General features: G+C 38.6%; 1 protein-coding gene across 3 annotated transcripts in view; it reads left to right on the top strand.

The window, feature by feature from the left end:
- mon2 (MON2 homolog, regulator of endosome-to-Golgi trafficking) overlaps window positions 1-23,430 on the top strand; it is a 46,276-nt gene extending 22,846 nt beyond the window's left edge. For 2 of the 3 annotated variants that reach the window (XM_066667201.1, XM_066667203.1), the window contains exons 8-34: window positions 37-234; window positions 1,202-1,326; window positions 1,449-1,588; window positions 1,687-1,840; window positions 2,401-2,606; window positions 3,102-3,183; window positions 3,304-3,485; window positions 4,021-4,133; window positions 4,329-4,433; window positions 6,376-6,456; window positions 6,537-6,610; window positions 6,686-6,776; window positions 6,961-7,062; window positions 9,438-9,548; window positions 9,874-10,049; window positions 10,246-10,408; window positions 11,191-11,484; window positions 11,639-11,837; window positions 12,329-12,963; window positions 13,365-13,508; window positions 17,311-17,439; window positions 18,532-18,722; window positions 18,904-18,964; window positions 19,358-19,481; window positions 20,120-20,327; window positions 21,274-21,356; window positions 21,849-23,430. In XM_066667201.1, coding sequence (XP_066523298.1) covers window positions 37-234; window positions 1,202-1,326; window positions 1,449-1,588; window positions 1,687-1,840; window positions 2,401-2,606; window positions 3,102-3,183; window positions 3,304-3,485; window positions 4,021-4,133; window positions 4,329-4,433; window positions 6,376-6,456; window positions 6,537-6,610; window positions 6,686-6,776; window positions 6,961-7,062; window positions 9,438-9,548; window positions 9,874-10,049; window positions 10,246-10,408; window positions 11,191-11,484; window positions 11,639-11,837; window positions 12,329-12,963; window positions 13,365-13,508; window positions 17,311-17,439; window positions 18,532-18,722; window positions 18,904-18,964; window positions 19,358-19,481; window positions 20,120-20,327; window positions 21,274-21,356; window positions 21,849-22,012 — 4,335 coding nt within the window. In that variant the 3' untranslated portion in view covers window positions 22,013-23,430. Of the gene's footprint in view, window positions 1-36; window positions 235-1,201; window positions 1,327-1,448; window positions 1,589-1,686; window positions 1,841-2,400; window positions 2,607-3,101; window positions 3,184-3,303; window positions 3,486-4,020; window positions 4,134-4,328; window positions 4,434-6,375; window positions 6,457-6,536; window positions 6,611-6,685; window positions 6,777-6,960; window positions 7,063-9,437; window positions 9,549-9,873; window positions 10,050-10,245; window positions 10,409-11,190; window positions 11,485-11,638; window positions 11,838-12,328; window positions 12,964-13,364; window positions 13,509-16,803; window positions 16,822-17,310; window positions 17,440-18,531; window positions 18,723-18,903; window positions 18,965-19,357; window positions 19,482-20,119; window positions 20,328-21,273; window positions 21,357-21,848 lie in introns of all 3 variants that reach the window. The other variant, XM_066667202.1, reaches the window with a different exon arrangement.
- The last annotated feature ends 2,356 nt before the right edge of the window (window positions 23,431-25,786 follow it).

The raw sequence follows: 25,786 nt of genomic DNA, 5'->3' as shown, positions 1-25,786 counted from the left end.
TATGTCTAACTGCTCTTTAACTTTTATGACCCTCAGCACCAAGAGTTCAGTTTTCTGCTGAAGGAGCGTGTGTGTCCTCTGGTGATCAAGCTCTTCTCTCCCAACATCAAGTTTCGTCAAGGCAGCAGTAGCAGTGCTGCTTCTCCTGCACCAGTGGAAAAGCCCTATTTCCCCATTTGTATGCGTCTGCTCCGCGTTGTCTCAGTGCTCATCAAGCACTTCTACAGCCTGCTGGTAAGGAGGACATCCAGGTGGATTAATTACACCTTCCTGAGGCTTTGCTAACAATTTCTCAGTTAACTGCATACCATAAGCAAGGTTACATGCCTGTCCAATAGGAGACAAGCTTAGGAATGTTCAAAAGACCAATTCTATTTTAATCAATCACTTTTTTAACACATTTAAGCTTTTCTAGCCTTCTTTCTTCAAACACCAGCTCTAGTGTTTTATAATATATGCATGCTATTTTATTCTATGAATATTTAGTATGCACCTGCAAGCGTATATAAAACATTCCACATTTTATTGTTTTATCTGAATCTTAAACTACCAACTTTCTGCCCATATACCTACACAATGACTAGATATATGAAAATACACAAGATTAATCTGGAAATTTTAACGCGGTAATTTAATTTATTTTTAAAAAAATAAACGAGTCTAATTCATATATCATAAAAATGAATTTGAATTGTTATAATAAAGTATAGAGAATGGTTCCCTCTAACAAGTTTGTCCTACATACCAGTCTAAACAGGTCATGTTTAATCACAGAATATTGTTGTTATTAACTTTTATTAAAAATTTTTATAATAGACACCACTACTAATAACACAATTAACACATATTGAGCTATATCTATAGCTAACTGATAAGATAGTCATGGAAATTTACCTTTAAACATATGCATTTTTCAGAAGCTCTTTTAATACTATAGCTATAGTATTTAAAATAATATAAGTCTTTTTGGTGTAGCAGGGTTAACTTGTTTTGGCAGAAAATTTGCTTGGTGTTAGTTACTGTGCCATATTTATTAAAATACCCCTCAGTACTGATAAAATGAAAGAAGGGTACTTCTTTGAGCTTACACTTTACTACATGGATTTTTTTCTGTTGGAATGGATGAATGAAATTTTCTTATGTTACAGATTCGCAGACCTTTCATAAAATACTCTGTATTTTATGCATTTGTATTCCGTAGGTGACTGAGTGTGAGATTTTTCTTTCTCTGCTGGTGAAGTTTCTGGATGGGGAGAAGCCTCAGTGGCTCAGAGCTGTGGCTGTAGAATCAGTGCACAGATTGTGTGTTCAACCACATCTTTTACGGTGAGAAACACAGGTTCTGCATATTGAAGTCTTTCAATCTCAGCTGTGACTTTATTTAAAGAAAGAGTTTGTGTTAAGTCTGGCCCTTACATGTGTCCTGTATGTCTTTGTGCTGTGTATAGTTCTTTCTGCCAGTCTTATGACATGAAGCAGCACTCCACCAAAGTATTCAGAGACATCGTCAATGCCCTGGGCTCTTTTATCCAGTCTCTCTTTATTGTACCTAGCGTTGGAAATATCTCCTCTACCAATGTGCCCACAGGTCAGACATAGATCAGCCTGTATTGGAAAATCTAACTACATTCTTTAGTAATGCATAATAAATTATAACTTTTCTTTTCTTTTGTTACTCACTCTCAGGTGGTTCAGCTTCTAGTGCTCAAACATCTGCTCAGGGTGGAGCTGGAGCTGCAGTGGGCAGTGGGGGTTTGACCACTCAGGCTGCCTTTGAGTACAGAGGCACCTGGATACCTCTAATGACCGTCAGTGTTCAGGGCAGTGCCAAGGCCACATAGTCAGTATCTCTTCTTTCAGTACTTTTTTCCCCCTAACATTTCTCACACCAGTGCCCTCCACATAGCAGATCTACTACAGTAATGGGCAAGACTCATAATGCTGCACTAGCCTATATCTGTAGGTTGTAATTGTAGGTTGTTAGGGATAAGAGCATCTGTCAGATGCTATATATTTAATACATGTAGTCAGCGTATTTGTATGTTTTGTCTTTTTTTGTTGATGAGTGCTGTAAATTATATGAGATATTGGACACAAACCATACGTATTCTGTCTCCATGTTCTTAATGTAAAATAGCCTCCATTTTAGATAAAACAGCAATGAGAACTTGCTCAACAATAAAGATTTCTTAGAAAACATGTTCATATATATCAGTGTATTTGCTAATAAAAATATGCATGTAATATTAAAGAATTCCAAATTTCTTGTTTGAATTTTAATATAGCCCTCCCATGTTATCTTTCTAGTAGCATATTTCTTGATCAGTTTAGTGTAATTTTGTGTAATATTTACAATTGGGTCTACTCTGATCCCTGACCCTTTCTGATCCTGTACTCCAGTCTGGAGATGCTGGATAAGGTAGAACCCCCCTCCATCCCTGAGGGCTATGCTATGTCTGTGGCGTTCAGTGCCCTGCTGGACCTTGTCCGGGGCATCACCTCAATGATTGAGAGAGAGCTGGCTAAAGAGGAGGAGGAGGCTGCAGCCAGAGGAGTCTTAGAGTCTACAGTCCCAGCTCAGAATGAGGATGCTTCACAGGAACCACGTGAGTGCTCTTCAAGTGTTCTTGGTGTGATCGTGCCTTTTCTGTTGCAGCACCAAGGCTGTGGAACAGTCTTCCACTGGATGTTAGGTCTGTTTCCTCACTTTCAGTTTTTAAGTCCAGACTTAAAAGGCATCTTTTTACCTTGTCATTTTTATAATTAATGTTTGTTTATTGAATTGTATGTTTTGTATAGGTTGACATTGGTGTGTGAAATGTTCTCTGTAAATAAATTTTACTTACTTTCTGCTTCCATTGCCCATAAGCAACTTGTGTCAATTAAATTTACAAATTTATTAGACAAGTGGACATCACGTGACTTGGCTGATTGATTGCATCTGGAGTAGGAGTAAATTATGTCAATTTGTGTTGTATGAAATGCAGTGTGGTATGTAAAATGTATGGGTCCGTCTGATAAACTTTTTTGACACATACAGTAGATGTGTTTTAGTGACATGCATTTCCTATTGTGTCATGGACATGTTGCCTGTATTACAGGACCCCATCAGGTATGGGAGGAGATGGTGAGTGCATGCTGGTGTGGCTTGCTGGCAGCTCTGTCTCTCCTACTGGATGCCAGGTAAGAGGAGTCTCTTGGTACTGTAAACAACAGTATACAAGCATGCCAGTGTTTACATACACATGGGTAATACATACATACATATGTGATCAAACTTGTCTGTGTGTGTGTATGGTGCAGTACGGATGAGACGGCCACCGAGAACATCCTGAAAGCTGAGCTGACGATGGCATCTCTTTGTGGTCGTCTGGCTTTGGTGACACCAAGGGATGCCTTCATCACAGCTATCTGCAAAGCCTCACTGCCTCCACATTATGCTCTCACTGTCCTCAGCAGCAATGCAGCCACACTCTCTAACAAAAGTAAGTAACTTTGCAGAGGACAGGGTGTCTGGGCTTGTGTGTACTCCAGTGCTTGTCTTGTTAGTGTTAAACGAGTTATAATGTGGTGCTTTTGATTTTGATGGTGTTATGCTCAGTGTGAGAGCGTGTCACATAATAGTCTTTCACTGATTATTTTAGTACTCTGACAGGTTTTTTAATGTATTTTCAGACTAATTTGAAATGTTTGTAGTAACATAACTAATGATATAAAACTATTGATATAGGAGTAGCATGAGAGACACACTCCTAAAATAAAACTAGATGCAACTTTTGCTTTTATTTGTTGCTCTTATAACGATCAAATTTGGAAACTGTGTTCACACTATGGAAATCACAATTTCACGTCTAAAAAACAAAAAGAACTGCAAGCTGATTTTCGATTATCAAGTAACTATGACATATTTCAGCATATGATGTCAACATGTGATGTAAATACACTCATTAGGGTTTGTGTATTTTCTCTCTCTCTCTCTCTCTCTCTATATATATATATCTCTCTATCTCTGTTTTTCAGCATATTCTATTCAGGGTCAGAATGTGCAGATTATCAGTCCGTCCAGTGAGTCTCATCAACAGGTTGTAGCAGTGGGGCAGCCACTCACCTCACAACCCCAGGGCACTGTGGTGGTAAGACACACAACTTCTGTTGAATGTTATAATCAGAACACTGCCTAGTTTCACAACTAAGAAACATTAAGGATCACACAAACACACACAATTTGAATCTAAAGTTCTTATCTGTAACACTACAAGACCGATTTCGGAGATATATTCTCCCTTTTATGTACCTGTTTTTGTCTCTTGATCTCAATTCTGTCTCAGCTCACAGCCAAAAACATCCAGTGTATGCGGACTCTGCTAAACCTGGCTCATTGCCACGGTGCTGTATTGGGAACCTCTTGGCAGCTAGTGCTTGCTACCCTGCAGGTATTAACACAGCCCTACATTAGTATCTCATTCTGCTACTTCTCTGTTTGTTTTTATTTATTTGTCTAGTCAGAGTCTAGGCCTGGAGCATATTTCATTACACATGCTGATTGTCTATGTAAAAACATTATTAGATATTATGGAGCCCCAGTCCTCAGACTTGACCTTTTTGGTCACTGTAAATGATGAGCCTGTAGCCTGAATATGCACTAGCCCTGGGGTAATGAATTAAAAATCTTTAAGGTCCAGTTAGATAAACTTTTCTCAAGCCAAGGTCCGGAACCTAATGTATAACCTGCATTATGATCAGTGCCATATCCTGCATATTGAAGCAGCCTTGTAATTGTAGCAACATTTTGTGTAGGTAACAACAGGATGACAAATCAAATTACCCTTTCAATTACATTTCAGTATATTTCAAAAAGATTTATAAATATTATAAATAACAAATACTCTAAATTTAAACAAATAAAACAATGTTTTTGAAAAGAATAAAGCAAATGTAAATAAATAAATTCCCTCGTGACTTGTAGGTGCAGTCGACTTAATGCTTTTCCAAAACCAGAACTCCGATTAGATCTTATTGCTGGAGGGTGGGACTTATCCATTAACAGTGAACTGATTTGACTCTTTATGCTGAAGGACAGGGACTTTATCCATAAATAGAATCCATGTTCAGCGTTAAGATAATTTCAAGTGGTAATTGTTCTGTAATTTTTAAAGTTTCTGGTTTTACCTCACACAACACTCTTGTACCAAAAGTGTCCCAAAAAGAGCTTTTATCACGTCCCTTGGGCTATTTTTACTGGCCCCAGGACAGTGGTGTTTGTCACTCGTTCAAGTCACTGCACTCATCATAATGCACAGATCTGATTGGCTGAGTATCCTCGTGTGTGATTGAATAGTTTATAAGTTACAGGTCCAGGTCCGGATAGGACAGCATTTGGGTCCGGACTTGGAATGTGATCCGCCTATTCGTGACCCCTGCACTAGCCTTTTTTTTTTTTTTTTTTTTTTTAAAAAAAACCTACAGTATTAAACAAAGATCTAATTACATAAAGTCAGTTCTGAATGGAATTTGTGAATACTGAATGGCTCATGCTTAGTTGGTTCACCTGGCAATGTAGATTAAGTTTTATTGGCTAAAGTTTACTAATATCACAAGAGATGCACTGAAATTACAATTCTTTGTCAAAACAAAACTTCAGGACACAATTTGGCCATAGAAGGAGCCAAAATCCCCATTATACACTCATAAAAGCTTGTGCATGTGTTCTGATTTCTAAGCTTTTAATAGAACTATTTGTTCCACCTTAAATGGTATAATTGTCAAATTCTAGTGCCACTCCACTTCAGATGCTACAGCCGTTAAGTTCAAACACCTAGGCATGAGAATATAATTACGGCATCATTTAAGGAAGAACAGTAAATACAAATACAATGCAAACTTTAGCTTTGTAGTAGTTTAAAGTCTGTTTGGCCCTTTATAATTTGAAATTTCTCATCATTGTAAGCAATTATAAATATTTTCCACACCGATACAGTAGGGCTCTTTTTAGCAGCTTGTATATATATATATATATATATATATATATATATATATATATATATATATATATGAGATTAGCATATTTTATGTCTAACCCTGAGTTGTTGGAAATGGAATCACAGTAGGCCTGTTGTCCATATGTGCAGTACAGAGCGCAGATGATCGGTTATTACCCTCACTTGTGTGTCATTTTTCAGAATACATCCATTATTTATAAGAAATTATGCAGCACAGAGACTGAGTCTCATATGGTTCATGGCTTCAGGGCTGTGAAGCATGCTGGCAATGATTAATTACCATTCATATATATGCTGTGATAAATGAGAGCATGTTTATTCAATAAAGAAACTATAACATTCTCTTTGTTCTTTTCCTTGTTCCTCTGTCTTTTAGCACCTGGTCTGGATTCTGGGGCTAAAGCCAGGTATTGGTGGAGCGCTGAAACCTGGCAGAGCAGTGGAGGGTCCCAGCACTGTATGTGGTTTTTAAATGACCCTAATTGAATCAATTCTCTTACATGTAGATTTGTTTTTACAGAACTCTTTCTGTAACAGGTTCTAACAACTGCTGTAATGACGGACCTTCCAGTCATTTCCAACATCCTCTCCAGACTCTTTGAAAGCACACAGTACGTTCTAGACTACAATACAATACAGTTTAGCTTATGTGAGGTCATTATATTAATAATGGTCTATGATTTCAGATACTTGGATGATGTCTCTCTCCATCACCTGATTAATGCCTTGTGCTCCCTGTCCATGGAAGCGATGGAGATGGCCTATGGAAATAACAAGGTTTTTTTATTTCTCTCTAAATGTGTCTTAAAAATGTATTTATTACGTTATGGCTATAAGCCATTGGTCTTTATGTTATGATTGGTGTATTTCGGCTGGTTAAAATTTTATAATCTTTTTAAATCTTTTCACTATAGTGTGTAGAGTTCATAGTCTCTAAAGATTGTTTCCATCTGTCCAACAGGAACCATCTTTGTTTGCAGTTGCTAAACTTTTAGAGACAGGTCTGGTGAATATGGACCGCATAGAGATCCTATGGAGACCCCTTACTGCACACCTACTTGAGGTAAGGCCACTGATTACAAACTTAGTTTAATTTTTTTTTAATTATGAGAAAATTATTAGAGTTTATTGTAACATTGGAGATTTTAAGGGTGGTTTAAGGGTGATGTTTAGTCCCGTCATCATTAACCTGCTCTCTGCCTTTAGCCATGTCTGTGTGTCACTAACCCTGAGCTCCCTTAAGGTGGCTTGTGTATGCTCTGACGCAGTTGTCTTCATGTTATCCTTTTCATCTCTCTCACTGTCTCTCTGTCTGTCTCCTTCTCTTAATCTGTCTGTCTTGGTCTGCTCTCTTTCTTGTGGCACCATGTCTGTCTTGCAGAAGGTAAGTTCCTAAACCCGTTCTCTATCTCTCTCTCTCAAACTCCTCTCACTCTTATCATGGGTTTTTGATTTTTTTTCTACTGGGAAGTATCAATCATTCCCTTTTCTTTAAGCCCACCTGATTGCCCTAGTTTTTTGTGCGTGTTTCATGTGTGTTTCTATCTATGTTTGATTTCATGAATTGTAATGGATTTTATTTATTTACCATAATTTTTTTAATTGTAAGATCCGAGCAAATCTCTTGGTGGTTCTAGTGAACCTGCCAATGAAATCACATTTGATTTTACAAAAAAAAAAAAAACACACAACACACACAGATGTTTGTTTAATGAGATGGTTTGTTGTATGTTTAGGGGTGTAACATTACAGAAATGTGTAAAGATATAGGTGCACTAAATTGTAAGTATACACAGGATTAGATGTAAAATATCCCATGCTAATTTATTAGAGCTTCTGTTTAGTCCATATTGTTTAGTCAGTCTGTGAGGAGTTTGGTGTGTTCTCCCCGTGTATGCGTGGGTTTCCTCCTGGTGCTCCGATTTCTTCCCACAGTCCAAAAACACACGTTGGTAGGTGGATTGGCGACTCAAAAGTGTCTGTAGGTGTGAATGTGTGAGTGTGTGTGTGTTGCCCTGTGAAGGACTGGCGCCCCCTCCAGGGTGTGTTCCAACCTTGTGCCCAATGATTCCAGGTAGGCTCTGAACCCACTGCAACCCTGAACTGGATAAGCGCTTACAGACGATGAATGAATGTTTAGTCAGTAATACGCTCTGCCTAAGAATTTTATAACCGGCTCAAACCCTTTTGAGGCATTTTGTGTGGGATAGGAAATATATTGAGAATATTATGACTACCTTCCTTGTTTCCACACTCATTGTCCATTCACTCAGCTCCACTGATCATACAGGGGCACTTTGAAATTCTGCAAATACAGATTGTAGCCCATCTTTTGCTCTTCATATTTTGTTTGCCCCTTTATAATCTTGTGTATTATTATACAGAGCACCTTGTTTCTCACAGTTGTGTCTTTATTGTCTACCTGTCACATAAAGTAAAATATTTGTGACTCGCTACAATCTCAGAAAAAAAAGGCACGTTAGAGGAACATTAACGTTCCTAATTATCCAAACACTGTAAATGTAAATTTAAAGGTACATCAGTGTTTAAAATCCAGTTGTGTTCCCTAAAGGTACGTTATGTTCTCTTCTCCAAAAGGAGAAATTAATAATTGTAAAATTTCATTATAGAACTGAGTAAAGTAAAAGAACATCATATAAGTTCTGGAAATGAAATTGGGCAATTGGGTATGAAATCAACACAACTTAAGAATCTACAATTATACCGAATATGGTACAATATTGTTCCCTTACTAAAGGTACTGAGTATGTGTCCTTGTGGATGCCACCAGTGACAGCAAAAAGTACCATCATAGTGACCATTTTTCTTGCAGTGTATGCATGGAAATCAAACAACCTTGTCCAGTCAAAGTATAGTCAGTTGCCACATTAAACAACAGCTTGCGAGACGTCCTTCATGAAAGAAAAAGAACATTCATTGTATTTTGATGGATTTAATAAGCAGTGCTTCATTTGGGACTTTAGAAATGCTGTCAAAGAAACAGTAGGAGCTACTATTAGTGATATCAGTGTTTGCATGTGAATTCCACTTATCAAAATGCTTTGACAGCTACTATATTTTATCATACCTTATATTTAGCAATACTCTGCTGTATTCTTACACAAGTTGCACATAAATAATATAAATATTGCTTACACCCCTAACATGCTGTGTTTTTGATTTTGCTATGAAAGATGTATAATTATCATTTTATTAGAATTTTTAATATCTTTCATATATTTCTTTTCTTTTTTATTTGCTTTTGAATTTGTATCTAATCATCTTTTTCTATGTTGCATTTGTTTGCATCACATTCCATTAATTCTATATATATTTTAGCACTGTACATGCTATCATATGATATGTTAGCACTGTTATCCACTTCTCACAGACCTGTGATTTATGAGTATGCATCTTTCACCCCATGTGTTCTGTTAGGTGTGTCAGCACCCTAATGCTCGTATGAGGGAGTGGGGAGCTGAGGCTGTCACATCTCTCATCAAAGCTGGCCTTTCCTACAAGCACGAGCCTCCTCTTTCTCAGAACCAGGTAGCTAGTTTTCTTGTAAATAAATCCTCTATTGCTTACATAGTGTTGTTTGTCCCAACATAGCATAATAAATAAGGCTTTGAAATGTAGGCTTGAAATGTAGGCTGAATCAGATTATGCATTGCCCATAGGCCTAAGGTACTTGGTCTTAGTCTTGATTTGGTAAAATTGAAATAAGCAGTAGTACTGTGTCAGTTGGGAGGAAAAAATATGCTATGGTTTCAGAGGTGTCAGAGTGTCAAGTGACATGGTGTGACTTTGGAAGTTGCTGACATTATCATTGGATACCTTGTGAGTGCCCTGATTTAATGCTTTTTGTCTTCAGAGGCTGCAACTGCTGTTGCTGAACCCTCTGAAGGAGCTGTCTAACATACTGCACGCTGACATCAGGCAGAAACAGCTCGAGTGTGTGCTGCAGATTCTGCAGAGTCAAGGAGACAGCCTTGGTCCAGGCTGGCCTCTAGTGCTCGGGGTCATCGGAGCCATCCGCAATGACCAGGGGTAAGACATGCTTGATTTTTTATTTTATTTTTTCCTCCCCCAATATTCCACAGATAAATTTGTGTAATTTTGCATGTAGCAATGAGCATTTAGAGTTATATTGTGATTTGAACAGTGTTTTCCTTGTTCTTGCTGCCTTGTTTTCACTTGTCTCTATTCATAAATCACTAAGATTGTTCTTCCTCTGGTTTTCCAGTGAATCTTTAATCCGAACAGCCTTCCAATGCCTCCAGTTGGTGGTCACAGACTTTTTACCAACAATGCCTTGTACGTGCCTCCAGATTGTTGTGGATGTAGCTGGTAGCTTTGGTCTTCAAAACCAGGAACTGAATATCAGCCTCACCTCAATAGGGCTTTTGGTGAGTTCTCCTACTTTAAAAGGGTCATATTTTACCCATTTTCCTGTTCCCTGCAATCTTAGTGAAATGTATGACAAGCATTGGTCAAAATACCACAAAGATCAAACAACATAGCACTGGTTCCAGCACATGTTACTATAAATAAGGGACTGTTAACCCAGGAGTGAGGAGATATTTTCCCTTCCTTTTTGTTCTCCGGTCTCATTTTCACGTTATTTAATGCCATGTACGGACCACACCTTCACTGTGATTGTTGTGTTGTTTCCTCTGTTTAACCTTATCTTTGTGCTCTCACATAAGTGTGTCTGGTGCTGGTGCTCCTCATATGAGGGGGTGTGACAACTCTAAATTCTCAGGGTAAAATCAGAAAAGCTTGTTTTACTATGTTTTCTGACATGGGCAGCCTATAGGAGAACACATTGGCTTGTCTTACTTCAGTTTTTGAGATGATAGGAGCTCAAGATCCCCAAATTAATGGTCAGATACACTGAAAAGTGATTTTGTCATATCCCTGTTAAGAAACTATAAAGGTGAACAAGCATAGACAATAAATATATGCATTTTCTTATTTTTCAAATATTTTTACAACTTATACAATGCAAAAATCGTTTTCAAAATCAACCTTTTTTTTTTTTTAAATAAATTCCATAAGTCAAAATTTCTTCCCTTATAGTGTATCAAACCATTTCTGGGGTTTTCTTACAACAAAAATTGATGACAAGTAAATGTACAAAAATCTATCAGCAACCTTAATTCTCTCTTTTAATTCTCTCAATTTGCAGTGGAACATCTCTGACTATTTCTTCCAACGTGGAGAGATAATTACAGAGGAACTGGAGAAGGAGGAGGCTATTCTGCTGAAACAGGCTCAAGAGAAGGGGGAGCCTCTTAACAGACCCTTTCACCCAGCTCCCCCCTTTGACTGTCTCTGGTTGTGTCTGTACGCCAAGCTGGGAGAACTGTGTGTTGACCCTCGGCCAGCTGTCAGGAAAAGTGCAGGACAAACAATGTTCTCAACAATTGCTGCTCATGGAACCCTACTGCAGCAGCCCACATGGCACATAGTAGTGTGGAAGGTAAATGCAACTATTTCTTCATGATTACTTTTATGAAATTATGCAGCAGATCAGTGCTTCCGTATTTAATGTTCCTACCTTGTGTGGCTTCTGCCTCTACAAAGTGTTTATAAACAAAACACAAATATGATCTGTTTTGTGCTGTAACCGGCAGGTGCTTTTTCACTTACTGGATTGTGTGAGGAGGTCCTCCACCACTGCAGATAAAGAGAAGATTGAATCAGGTGGTGGAAACATCCTCATTCATCACTCACGTGATACTGCAGAGAAACAGTGGGCAGAGACTTGGGTTCTTACCCTGGCTGGAGTTGCTCGCATTTTTAACACCAGGAGATACCTGCTGCAGCAATTGGGTAAGATATGACAGGACTATGTAGAAACTTCTTCATCAGAAAATTATGCACCTTTCAGGCTTCACTTCCTGAAACTTGGCAGTGTTGTGTTCTAAGTTCAGGAAGTGGAGAGCGTTTCAAATAGAAGAAACATCTGGGAAAAACTGCTGAGACATTTAAAACACTGCAGAGAACTTCTTCTTTCGTATGTGGCGTGCGTAACAAATGCATTATGAATGGCTCCCTACAGACACAGTTCCACAACTGAAATAACTCTTACATTAATATTTATATTAATATTTTTTTTTTACTGATCTGATATACACTAAATCCCACTAGTATCTGCCAGTAACCCATAGTCCTTCCAAGTTCAAATCTAACATGCAACATAATTTTTCTCAGCAGTAGTAGGTATTTAAATCCATGTTTTTTCTTGTGGTAGCTTTGGCTAACCATGTTTGTTGTTGATATTTTGCACCAATGAGCAATTCCCTTCTTTGTTGAAATGCTAGGTGATTTCTTCAAAGCCTGGGAGGTTTTGTTGGACCACATTCAATCAGCAGCCCTCAGCAAAAACAATGAAGTGTCCCTTGCTGCTCTGAAGAGCTTCCAAGAGATCCTCCAGCTGGTCACTCCTGTTAAAGACATGGATAAACCAGATGCTCTGGGTGCTATGGACATCTCCTCAGTGCTCATGGATCCCCTCACAGCCTCGGGCCCCGGCAGACCCCTGCCCCGCTCTGACTCTCTGGCTGAGCGGCTGGCTCAGCGGTACAGTGCACCTCCTCAGCCACCACCGCCTGGGGAAGAGCAGGATGATGCTGCCCTCTGGTGGTCAGCCTGGAGCACATGGTACAGAACGGGCATAGAATGCACAAGACCCCCGAGTGGAGGCACAGATAAACTCTCCTTTGTGCCCAGTCAGCCCTTCCTAACAGCACTCATTCAGATTTTCCCTGCTCTCTACCAGCACATAGCAGGAGGGTTTAGCATGGAGGACTTGCGTAAGTTGGGGGTCATACTGCACGGAGCAGTGTCTGTACCAATCAGCTCAGATGCCTCCCCCTTTATTCTGCCTTCTTACACAGAAGCAGTGCTCACTAGTCTGCAGGAGGCTGTACTCACAGCTTTGGATGTGCTACAGAAGGTAAGCAGCCCACCAAAATTGGTTTTGATCCAGACACATGATGTTATCACAAATCAATTTTTAGGAGATAAAATGTATTAAATAATTGACCAAATGGCTAAGATTTGCTGGCCTTTTTTTTTTTTTTTTCAGAAGATTGTTGATAAGGGTAACTATTTGATTTAATGTTGGTAACTAAAAGTGTAGCTGTCGAAATCTAAACATTCAGTGTGATTTGATGTGAAATGGTTAATTGTAGAACATTTCCAAAACGTTGTTGCGAAGTAAACTGTCTACAACGCAACTTCATTTTCCATCTAGAATGACCAGTGAACCTACACGTATCCTTTGGGTCATTACTTACTTAAAAACATATTACTTATGCTGAAGTTCAGAGATTTGTGTCTGTGTGTGTTTTACAGGCAATTTGTGTTGGACCTGAAACCCTGCAGGTGATGTATCCTGCCATCTTTGAGCAACTCCTGCAGTTTGTTGAGTTTTCTTGCAAGCCACCACAGTATGGCAAAATGGAAACCAAGCATGTGGCTAATGCCAAATATAATCAGGTAAGATTATTTTAACTTGCACTGAGAAATTCATTGCATTGCATTAGATCATTTAACTGTCATATTCAATGCATGGATATGGAGTATTACCTCCTAAATGTGGCATTTGCCATTTGGCCTGAATGATTTAGTAGTTGTTTTGAAAAGTATGTGGCCATTTGTTCATCGTCCACTTTTGCCATTAGTACATAAATAAAGCAGTCCCGACTTTCATTACAATATAGCTTAGGATGTAAACATTTGAATTCTGTTTCTTTTATTAGCCAAGCTGCTTTTTTCTGCTTCAAAATGGAAATGAAGGTTTGGGTTGCATTTTAATTTTTGTGTTCTTTACACACTTGGCAAACAACTCATCGAAGAGGGGCTTCAAGTAAGAAAACAACTGGGTTGACACAGAGTATGTACTAAGGGGGATAAAGGATAAAGTCTGGGTAAAGTCAGGAACAAATATTACAGGTGTCTGCATTCACACATACAGCTCCTCTAAGTAGACTCTGGACCATTCTAAATTACTGTGCATGCGTGAGAGGAACTTAAAGGAACATTGGTGAAATTTGGTAGTTTTGCTCCTGGGCTCCATCTACCTCTGCAGAGAGTAATGCTGTTTTACAGCACACTCCTAAAATTAAGGGGGGAGGGGAGGAGGGGTGGTTTCAGGATGAGTCAGCAGGGACACAGGCTTTATTCTCGTCAGTGGAGCATCACAATGTTTCGATACTGTAATTCTAAGGTAAAAATGAAACAGGACTCAGATTTTAAGTTTTGTTAAAATCAAATGTAGATATTGGATTGCAGGTAATTTTGTTGTTCCAATTGCAAAGCTGTGGACACTGAATAAATTGCTGGCACATACACAGACCTACCTACCGTAAACCATTGCTTGCAGAGACAGATGTATAGATATTCACTGATTGCTGACATAAGGGACAATCTTATGAGAAGTTGTGTCACTTCATGTGTGTCCTTGCTTGAATTTTTATTGTTTAAAGTAAAAATAAATTGTTGCAAATATGTATTATGTTATGAATGCATTTGTGAACAATTTCCTGGCTTCTGGCCTGTTTTACTCAGAGTAATAATAAACGTGACTTCTTTGTCTGCCCTGGAGGCCCCTCTGTATGACACTTAGCTGTGTTTTCCTTGCTCGCAACACACCTTTTACAGCTGATTAAAGGGAACATGTATGATTATGGGGAAATGATGTTCGGTCTGGTTTGTTTACATTCAGAGGCTCCACGTCTTTTAAGGTGGAACGTTATGTTTGTTTTATTCACTGTTTGTATTACCACAGAAACTCATTTGTAACTCAAGTTGTTTAGTTTTGCAGTACTTATGGTCTGGGTTTACTTTGATGCACTTAGCACTCTCCTGAATTTGATGTCGGTTCTACCTTAATTAATATGAAACAGTAAAATCAAGTCAATATCACCTACCTATGGAGCAAGAACAGAGCTATATCCTCATCTTGGTTTATGTTTTTCAACCTTTGGAGTTCTTTTCGTTGTCTAAAAAAACCCAGATTAAAATTCTGTGCTGTGAGAGAAAGCACAAAAACAGACTGGAGAATTAGCAAACTGAGGAAACATCATTGGAATCTTGTGAAATGCTTTTTGTTTAAAACTGTGAACAAAACTTTTAAGATGCTTTTACTGAGCCAATGTGAGTGTCAGAGAAAGGGAAAATAAAACACTGTACAGAGCAGTGGGTATCGCTGTGGCAGAAATCTACCGGAACTCCTAGTGGAACACTTGTTTAAAGCACGCAGAAACACAGTGTTCCTTATGCTTCAGTTTTCCCCACACCTTAGAACACTACTGTTTTCTTTATACTTTTGTGTTCTGTAGTAGACAATAAGGGACTGTTCACCCAGGACTTTTTTGTAGACTTTTTAAGTCTATATTTTTTTTAATTTGCAGTTTAAAAGATTTCCTAGAACATTTCCAAACAATGTATCTATGTTTTATCCATGAAATCTCTCCCATTTATTCACCTTGACATTAAAACTGTTGCTAGGACAAGCTCTGCTGTGTTTGGACACCATGTCCATGAAGGATGTGACGTGTCCCCAGCACAGACCAAACATTGTGAGTGAGGAAGCCCTGGGATGAAAATTTAAACAAAGTGGGAAGACTTTCATGACCCGATTTAAAGAGTTTTACCATATTTTAATAATATTTTAACCAATCCAGTGATTATTAAACATTGGCTTAGTGTTATAAACTACAAAATGTTTCACGTTGAGTTAATAATCTTACAATGTTAGCACATTGTAAATTTTACAGTTACTTTTACCACCTGTCTTCAGTTTCAGAGTTCCACACCTCTATCACTTTTCAACACTTTTTCCATTTCAGTTTAATTCACTGTTCATAATGATTGGGTTAATTTTTTAAATCTATAATCAATGAAATTTGTGTTATAATTTATTCATTTTAAAGCTGGAACATTGTTCTTTTGAACTGATTCTGAAGAAGTTGTATCTGTGGCATTTCAAAACTATAGTCTAAGTGTGTATATATTCAGCCTCTGAAGAAAAGCCATTTTTGGTTTATTGTGCACGGTCACATTAAATATTGCATGAAACATAACAGAGGTCACAGTTTTCTAAAACACAGGTCAGTATCCAAGAGTCTAAATTACTCTCAAAGATGTCTATTAACAAGGACAGGACTCACATGAATGACTGCCTCCCCATTACTGAAATATCTATGATGCTTGTGTGACATATGCTTTGTAGCCTATGGTAGTCCAGCGTGACTTTGCTTGCCTGGTTTTGTTTTGCAATATTTTCATATTACCTGTGGCATTCATTGTCTTTCTTATTCATTGCATTCTATTATCGTTAAAATCCTAAATGATGCTTCAAACGTGGACAGAGTAGTGCTATGGAGAGGAGGTTGGTGAGGGACAGTTGGGCAGTTTGTATTTTAAATTTTCTTCTGAGGGCACTAGAGAGGTGCCACAAATTACAATCCCTGTCCCAATTCATCTTTGTGTTTGTTTGTTTTTTTTTCTTCCTTCCATCCACCATCCACTTTTAAATCCTTTGCTGTTGTAGCACACATTCACTCTTATGTGTTTGCTCTTATCTTGGCCCTCTTGACTGCTTTTTCGAATGCTACAGCTGTTCAGACATCTTAACACAGCACATCTTCAAGAGGCAGACCTTCTCAGTCCTTTATCTGTTCATTCTGAAGTTTTCTGTCATTACTCTGTGCTGTCATGTGAAGCAGTTAACATTTGTCCACTTTTCTCTCGTTCTGTTTTTTGTACTTGTCATATGGATCCACTTTAGATCCAACTGTTTGCGCCGGTGAGTTTTTCCCACCCCCCTCTCTCTCTGCCACTCTTTCAGCATAATGCGGCTCGGTGGTAGCACTTGTGACGTGGGACTACTTTTTTCTGCCTTCATTATCATCACTTGTTCACCAGTTCATTCACCTGTCCTTCTTTCCTCACCAGCCCTTGCCTTTCTGACCTTCTATATGCAGTCTAGACAAGCTCCAGCAAGTCTCTGATTATGCTTGTTTGCAAATGGGCTGCTGGTAAACTCTTTTCCAGACTTTCTGAAATAAACAGATTTTCAGGAGTTGTTGGAGTTTGTGAGGCAGTTTTTGTAGGGTTTTGATGTTGACCATGTGTGTCTGTGTGTATGTGCACGCTTTGCTTTAATCTGTGTCAGCCTCTTAAAAAAACTATCTGTCTATGGCAGTGATTATACATGCAAATGTGTTGAAATTATTTGTCTTTGTACATGTGTCTCTGTCTCTAAATCTTTCTCTATCTCTAAATCTGTCTGTAGGCTGAATGGGTCGCCTTAAACTATGTGCCGTTTGCTGAGAGGTCCCTAGAGGTGGTAGTGGATCTATATCAAAAAACTGCCTGCCATAAAGCTGTCATCAACGAGAAAGTATTACAGAGCATAATTAAGGTAATGGTTTTATAGTAATTCATCAAAGCAGTAGTCAATCACGCACTCAGATTTGAATTGTGCTTCTCTGTTGTCTTCCTACTAACGCATAAGGGTACCAGTGGGGTTTAAAGGAATTACTTATATAATACCCAAAACACCAGACACCCAAGAATACTTTTCATACTTTGGAATATTAGAGAGTTGCCTTAACCAACGTGAGAGTGCAGCATTCTGCTATTTGGTGGAGAGTACAAGGCAGGAAACACTAGACTAGGCAATAGTACCTCACAGGGTTTCACACTCACTCAGTCCTTCAGATTAAACCTATGGACAATTTCACACAGTCGGTTGACTTCTCCAAATGTGTTTTTGGATTGTGGGAGGAAGTCAAGAGCACCTGGAAGAAACCCACCCAGTCACAGAGAGAACACTCCAAAGAGAGGATTTTATTTAAACAAAAAAAAATACTAAAAAAAAACATTAGGAAATGTCTAAAGTAACAGAAACTAGTTAGATAAATAGAGTACATGGGACTCAGATAATCATCTATTATCTTTCAGAGAAAATCCATAGAGTACCAATACCAATTCTTCCAATGAGAGGACAGCAAAGAGAGAGTCAGCAAAGATCTTAAAAAAGAAAAATGTCTACATGGAACACAAGCTGTATACATTAAAATAATTGTTTGCAAGAAAAAATACAAATTTTACTGATGTTCTCACTTTAACCAGCTTCCAAGACTGAAAATTTATATTTTATGTTTCATTTTTTTTTAAATACAGTTTGAGTTATTTTAAAGACTTAGAGGAATATTTCAAAGTTCAGTCTTCGAAAAAAATGTTGGTTAAAATGAGAATATCAGTAAAATGTGTGTTTGATTTGCAATTTGGAAAAAAAAAATTATTTGTATTCAAAAAGGCAATTAATTGCACATACCTAATTAGAACTATTGTCATATGTACCACACCAGGAAAATGCAGAAAACCTTTTAACTAATTAAATGAATTGCCTTTTTGATTAAATAAATGAATAGTGGTGAATTCAAAAGGTAATTTAAGGTAATGTTTCATGTTACCTGACATCTGCCTCTGTTTACTCCTGCTGCTGCAGACTCTAAGGATGCCCTTAGGGTTAAAGTACGCATGCCCTGCAGAGAGCACCTGGAAACTGGCAGTGTCCTCTCTGCTTAAAGTTCTCTCCATTGGTCTCCCTGTCGCCCGGCAACAAGCCTCCTCCGGCAAGTTTGACACCATGTGGCCTGAGCTCGCCAGTGCATTTGAAGACTTCCTCTTCACCAAAAGGTTTCTGGCACAGCCGCTATGTATTATGTATACAGAGAAGCCATTTTTAAAGCTTATTTTCCTATTAGCCTTAAATTATAGCAATATTCCAGGTGTTTAATGTTCCTATTAGAGGAATATGTCTCTCATTGTGCTTACACTGAAGAAAATATGGCTAATATACATTTTCTTTGCTCTACAGCACACCACCTGATAACCTGTCCATTCAAGAGTTCCAGAAAAATGAAGCCATTGATGTTGAGGTACACTACTACTTAGTAGTCAAGTATTACATTTTAATTATATGCATAAGTGCATATAGAAATAGTAATGCTCCATGCAGTTAATGTTGTGCTTTACATCACCTAGTTTGTGCCAAGATCATAAGTAGTTGAAGATGGCAATGGCTGGTCTGGCACTGATGTAAAAAACAATAAATATTACTGCATTACTTGTTCATCTAAGATCTTGTATTTCTTTAACTATTAAATACTTTCATAGTTCAGTTATATCCCAAATAATATAATAATAATTGCAAATAATATTTTTGGAGATAAACTGAGGTCAGTTCAGTGTAAGTCTGGCCTTCTTGGCTGTTTTGAAGGCATTTTACAGCACTTCTGAATTCAGTGACGTTGGTGTATTTTGTCCTCTAGGTGGTGCAGTTGATCAGCACAGAGATTCTACCCTATGCCAATTTCATCCCCAAAGAGTTTGTAGGTCAGATCATGATCATGCTCAACAAAGGATCCATCCATTCCCAGTCCTCTTCATTCACAGGTGGGGAATTGTTCATTGGCATGTAAATAACATATAATTAAAACCATAAATTATAATGGCAGATTTTAAAAACACATGTAAGAAATGTTTCTTAGTGTGACATTTGGAATCAGCACTAGTAGGAAAAGCTGAAACCCAGTTGCTTGTGTGCTATATGTTGCTATGATAAACGTTTATATACCCTTCATGGAAATGAGGCTTTTAACAGACTTTTAAAGGAAAACATTTGAATGACTGGACTGGCCACTTCATATGGTTGACCTATACATAAACAAGCAAACAGCAAAGTGGAAAGCTACAATTGTAACATAAGAGGGCTTCAATTGCAGAGATGATGTAAGCACTGGGTCCTGTGTGCATATGATCAAAAATATTTATAAAATACTAAGTAATTTGTTCTAAATACATTATTATTAAGCTTATTTTTGTACATACATTTAGCTACTGCACGTCACTGCTTTGGATTTTTACATTTATGTTCAAATTACTGCAAATAAGACAAAATGTTTAATTGTGATGGACTATTCAGTGTTATTAATAACATTTAATTGTTTTAATTATTTGATATGAACACATCATTTTTGTGTTTGATCTGTATAATGTGTAATAATACTTTTAAGATGCTGTTATGTTTACAGAAGCAGAGATTGATATCCGGATGCGGGAGGAGTTCTCTAAAGTGTGTTTCGAGACACTTCTGCAGTTTTCCTTCAGTAATAAAGTGAGCACACCACAGGAGGGTTATATTTCTCGCATGGCTCTGTCAGTGCTGCTGCAGAGAGCACAGGACGTGCTCCGTCGATATGTTGAAGATGAGAGACTCAGTGGCCGCTGCCCACTGCCCAGGTGATTTCACAGGCACATGCACAAACACACAGCATGCATACACGGTTCTAAAAGGTCCAGGTAAGTTACTTCAGTTTAAATTTAACAAACAAGAAACCCTTTTGCAATTCCATTTCTCTTTTTTGGCCACATGACTGGCATGTACTACTCATCTAAATGTGCTCTAACAGTGTGTGGATCTACCACACACTCAGAACCATAACAGTCTTCTCACTGTGTCTCCCTCAGTGCACACAGGATGGAGCTAGAATGCCATCCGTACAGGTTAAGCCCATTTGCATCTTTCATTCGTCTTTCAATCATCTGTTTAACGATGTCCCTCCATTTTGTTTTTCAAACATTTTTTGTTCGTCCTCACTGTTTGTTGGCACGAATGTGACACAGTGTGATGGCTCTATACCTGTGGGTGACCACCTACTGCCCTTTGTCATTTTCACTGTGATTATCTACCTGATTTTTTGGACTGGAGTGATCAGTGATGCACTTTGGCTGCATGACTCCCATTGATGACTTTGACATTTTTAATTGATATGATTTACATAATGAATGGCATTGCATAAGAATTATGACACTATTCTAGTTAGATTAATTTAAACAGGGGACGTTCGGCCATTTTATTTTGAGGGAATTGACTGCCTTTTCATGTATTCTCTTCCCAAATGTCCTTACATTCTCACAGATATGTAAACAGACATAAAAACCTGCCGTTTTTATAACAGATGTTTTTGAGGTTAGTTAGAAGAGAACTTTAGAACAATTAGATTAGGGCCAATAGCAGGTGGTTTTTCGCTCCAGAATATCCATGAGCTGTGTACAAACCTCAGATTCACGTTTGAGATTCATACTGGATTAAAATCTCCCCTTGTAAAATTAATCTAGCTCAAATACGGTTGATGTGTGACACTGCAAGTGATTTTTTTTTTTTGTTTTGTTTTTACTCTCATAGGCAACAAGTGACAGAAATAATTTTTGTCTTAAAAGCTGTCAGCACGCTCATGGATTCCCTCAAAAAGACAAAACCAGAGAATGGTAAGTGTATTATTTAGAGCAGTGTAGTGAAAACTTTGCACTGCTTGTGTTGCTTTTGACCTTTGTTTTTTTTACGCGAATATTTGCATGAGGCAGCATCTTTGTCTTCTCCAAAAGATTTATAGAAAATAAGCTTGTCACAAGAAATGATAATTCATGGTTTTAATTCTCTTGTATTTTCTCTGATTTCATTCTTGTAAAACATCTTAAATCCACACACTACAAATCATCTAAGTAGTTTTTGTAATTTGGCTTTCAGTTTGTTGTTTGAAAGTCTCACATTCACATTCACATTCAAAGAGGTATGAGCCAGGTAAGACCAGAAAAGAACTGGCCAGGGATGTTGCCAAGATGGCTACTGAGAGGACAGACTTTCTTAAAAATTATTTGAATGTATACTTTTTTCTCCCCACTTCTCACCCTGTCAATTGTGTGTTCTCTTTTCCACTCCTCCTCCTTGCACTGATGTCCGGGTGGTGTGTGTCTCTGCAGTGGATGGGAATACGTGGGCCCAGGTGATAGCTCTTTACCCCACGCTGGTGGAGTGCATTACCTGCTCCTCTCCTGAGGTCAGCTCCGCTCTAAAGGAGGCTCTGGGGCCTTTCAAAGACTTAATGCAGCCGCCGGTGTCCAAAGTGCAGAACGGGGAGTCGTGATCCAAAACACCCCGCAGGCTTTCTATTCAACCAGAACCATGAATGTGACTCTAATCACACACACACACACACATGGACTTTTTCTCACCCCAGTGCATCTTATTGCTGTCGTCATGGAAACCAAGCCCTATCATTCTGAGCTTCTTCTAACATGGTTTCTGTTAGATTATGATTGGCTGCCTGGACAGTGTATTAACTGCTCCATAAAATTTGAAGTGTTCATTGTTTTTATAGCCCCTCCCTATGACACTTCTTTTTTTTTTCTTTTCCACGACAGGCGTTAATGTACAGTGTGTGGTGATAGTGTTATTGAAAGAAAAAAAATACGTATTTCAGCATTAATAATCTTAAATCATGAATGATAATTTAAAAACGAAATACATCACTTCATAAAAAATGGTCTTTTTTGTGACATTTTCTCAAAAAGAAAAAGATTTTATGCAAAAGATCTTACTGTAACATTCCATGCCATCTTTAGTCAGCTGGAGAAGGGATGTACCCTGTGTGTGTGTAAAATAAATGGTACAGTTCTATGAACAACTAATCACTTTTAATTTATGCATCTAATCATTAATATGCCAGTGAATGTGTGCAACATTACACACTCCTTGGATCAAAACATGAAAATAAGGATGATCACATTCACACAAACAGAATTCTGGTAAAGTCTCTTACAGTCAGAGGCCTTACTAGGACGTCATCTTTGGGTGGGCAACAACAAAAATTGTGCTTTTTCTGAGTAGTTTACACAACAGGAGATGACAAAAACAACTTAAGTTTTTAATAGAGGTTGTGGACAAATATTTGTCTTTAAAATATTAAAAATATATAACATTAAATATGTCTCGACAAGATTTTGGGAAGAAACAATATAAAGCACAGACAAAATATCAACACAACAAAAAAGAATTCAGAAAATCAACCAGAGAAATGTAGTCTGTAAACATTATAGATAATGTATTACTAACTTCCAAGTTTATTAGAGCAAAGTTGAATAAAAGAGGACTCCTTTTATTTTACTTCAGATCTTGGGCAGTTTTTTTTTCTTTTTGTTAGTGCAATGCGCAACCAAAAAAAGGGGATTAAATTTTTATGTTCTACCTTCGTTATACTAGTTTTAAGTTAGTTTCCTGATTATTGTTTACACTGCAATGTGCCAATGATCTAGATCAGTGTTTCTCAAACATGGGCCTGGAGGTGCCCTGTACATTTATTGTTTTCACACCTGGTCCAACTAATTAGTTATGGGGAGCAAGGAGATATTTGAATTTCAGACAGAGACAGGCAAGCTATATGATGTCAGCATTCCCAAAAAGACCTGTTACCCTCATCCACATTAAAAACACTGACAACAGCTTATTTAAAGCTTCACCGTGGAGAGCGTTTTCAAAAACCTCTGTTTTCAGTGACGTACAACATCGTTTTCTTGTGGACCGAAGGCCAAAACGCAGAAAAAACCTTCATTTATTAAAATATACGTACCTGTGAGGACAGGATCTAAAACGTGCAGTGCAGGGTGCCCCCAGTAGCGGTACTGAGAACCACTGGTCTAGACTCATTCATTCATTCGTTGTCTGTAAATGCTTATTCAGTTCAGGGCCATGGAGCAAACACATCCTAGAGGAAGCACTGGTCTAGATTGCTACCTCTTTATTTATCAATTGAACAAGTCATGACTCCATCATGCCTCGCCCACAGTGATTTGGCAGGAGCTGCTATTGCTTTGGTTCTTTTAATTGACATTAACATAAAAGATGAAGGAACACATATAGACGATAATGATTGTCTGTGAGACAATCCAATAATCATTCATCAATATTATCATGTATTCAGCACTCTATAAAAAACATGGGTGTTAGGGAGTGTTACTGGGACATTCAGAGAAGGGCTGAAAATAAAACTTGACCAGAAGAGGGATGGGTGTGGTTCTCTTTATTTCATTGGCTCCAAGTTGAGCCAATCACGTGTGTGGAAGGGCGAGTAATCGGCGCTGCAAATTCAAGGGCTGTTCGATTCCTGAATTGGTGGAGTCGGCACTGATACTGATTCAAAAAGGACTGGAATCGATTCTTTGGTTACAAAGAACTGCCGTGAAACACAATATTTCACATAAATCCATAATTATGTTTAGGAACTCTCCCACAAATGGTACCAAGTGTCTCGTATGAAAAACAGTTGCGTAATTGTTGGACAACATTGCAGGCAGAGGCCGCAAAAGATGTAAGCTTGTAGGCTCTACCTGGACTCCTCTGTGTCGAACAAATCAAAAGCTTGAGAGAAGTCGGTTCTTTTTGGAGTCGACTCCCAGCAGTGGGGAAGGCGAGGGTGCTGTGCCGTTCGGCAGGATGCTGGAGCCATGGGGAAGCGGTCTGTCTCATAGCTGTAAAGCCAAGAAGCGGCGTTATTTCGGCTCTTCTGAAACGGCGAAGAAAACCTCGGCGGTGCGCTGCGGACCCTGGCGCCATGTCCTGGCTGAGGTAGTAGTTTGTGCTGTTGTTTGGGATGTGAGATCGCCCGCTATGGAGGTGACTGCGCAAGCTACTGCCTTGCTAGTGCTGGTGGTTTAACTTCGGCTGGAGCTGAGGCACTGGGACTGAGCTTGGGGAGAGGAACCGTCCTTCTTAAAGGCACGGGAAGACTGTAAAAAGAGCTTAAGGTGGATTTTGTTTCTACGTTAAAACAGTCACCTTGAAACACCACATTCCTCCCGTAAGCTACTGTTTATTGGGGGAATGAGAGGGTTCTCGTGACCGAAGAGAAACTCGGTGTGCTTGTGTCGTTGTTCTAGTACATTTTTCTCATATTTCTGTGGGGAAATAGCACAATGTAAAACACTGTTTTGCTTTACATGTACATGGATTTTGGCATTTATGTATTAAGTGTTGGTTTTAAATATTAAAAATGTTTCATGTGCTGAAACTTGTTTTTTTTTGGTGTGGGGGGAGTAGTTGATTTTGACTTTAGTGCAGTGAGACATATTTTATAATGTCCCACACAGCGTGGTGGTGGTACAGTCCCCGCAGGCTGATATCAGCAGCAACAGAACAATATTTAGAAGAGAGAAGTAGCTGACGCCTTTGGACTGACGACTGCAGGAGGTGGCTGTGTCTAAATGTGGGGAAACGGAGCACATTTTTTCAACTGTGTGCAGTGTTGAAGGTGTAGGCTTTTACTCTCTTAAGCTTTTTATCTTTATTAACTTTACCCTGGTGCATTTACAGTAGCTGAGAAGAGAAAATGCTGACCTTCCATCAGTTATCTGGGCGTATCTGTGGCCAGGAGTTGCTCGCCTGCAGGTGACTCATTTTTGAAGATGTGGCCACAAGTTTGTGGACACCTGCTCATCCAACACTACATCTGACATGAAATGTGTTTAGTAGGGAGTCCCCATTTACTGCACTGACGGCCTAGACTCTTCTGGGAAGGGATGTCTGAACCTATGGTGTAAGCCTTTAATGGTAATTCAGCTATGAGCATTTGTGAGGAGGTCAGGTCTTGATGCTGGATGACTAGTCCTGGATATGCCACACTTGGCGTTGTGACCTTAGGTCCGTGTGCAGCCAGAGTGTGAATAATACAGTAAATTGGGGGTGGGTGGGTGTTTCTCTGTGTATTAAAAGGAAACCAGTACAGCACAGCTGTGTGCTTCAGGGCAATGAAGTCCTGTTATCAAAGCTAATATCAAAAAGGCAAAAGACTAACTTCACAACGACCACCAAATCAAAGGTCTTTTAAAATCCTGCATTGTGTCACTGCTCATTATATCACAAGTGC

Source organism: Hoplias malabaricus, chromosome 4 (assembly GCF_029633855.1).
Source record: "Hoplias malabaricus isolate fHopMal1 chromosome 4, fHopMal1.hap1, whole genome shotgun sequence".
In the NCBI taxonomy this organism is placed as follows: Eukaryota; Metazoa; Chordata; class Actinopteri; order Characiformes; family Erythrinidae; genus Hoplias; species Hoplias malabaricus.
Note: the sequence above shows the minus strand (reverse complement) of the source record. Positions and strands in the feature narration are given on the sequence as shown.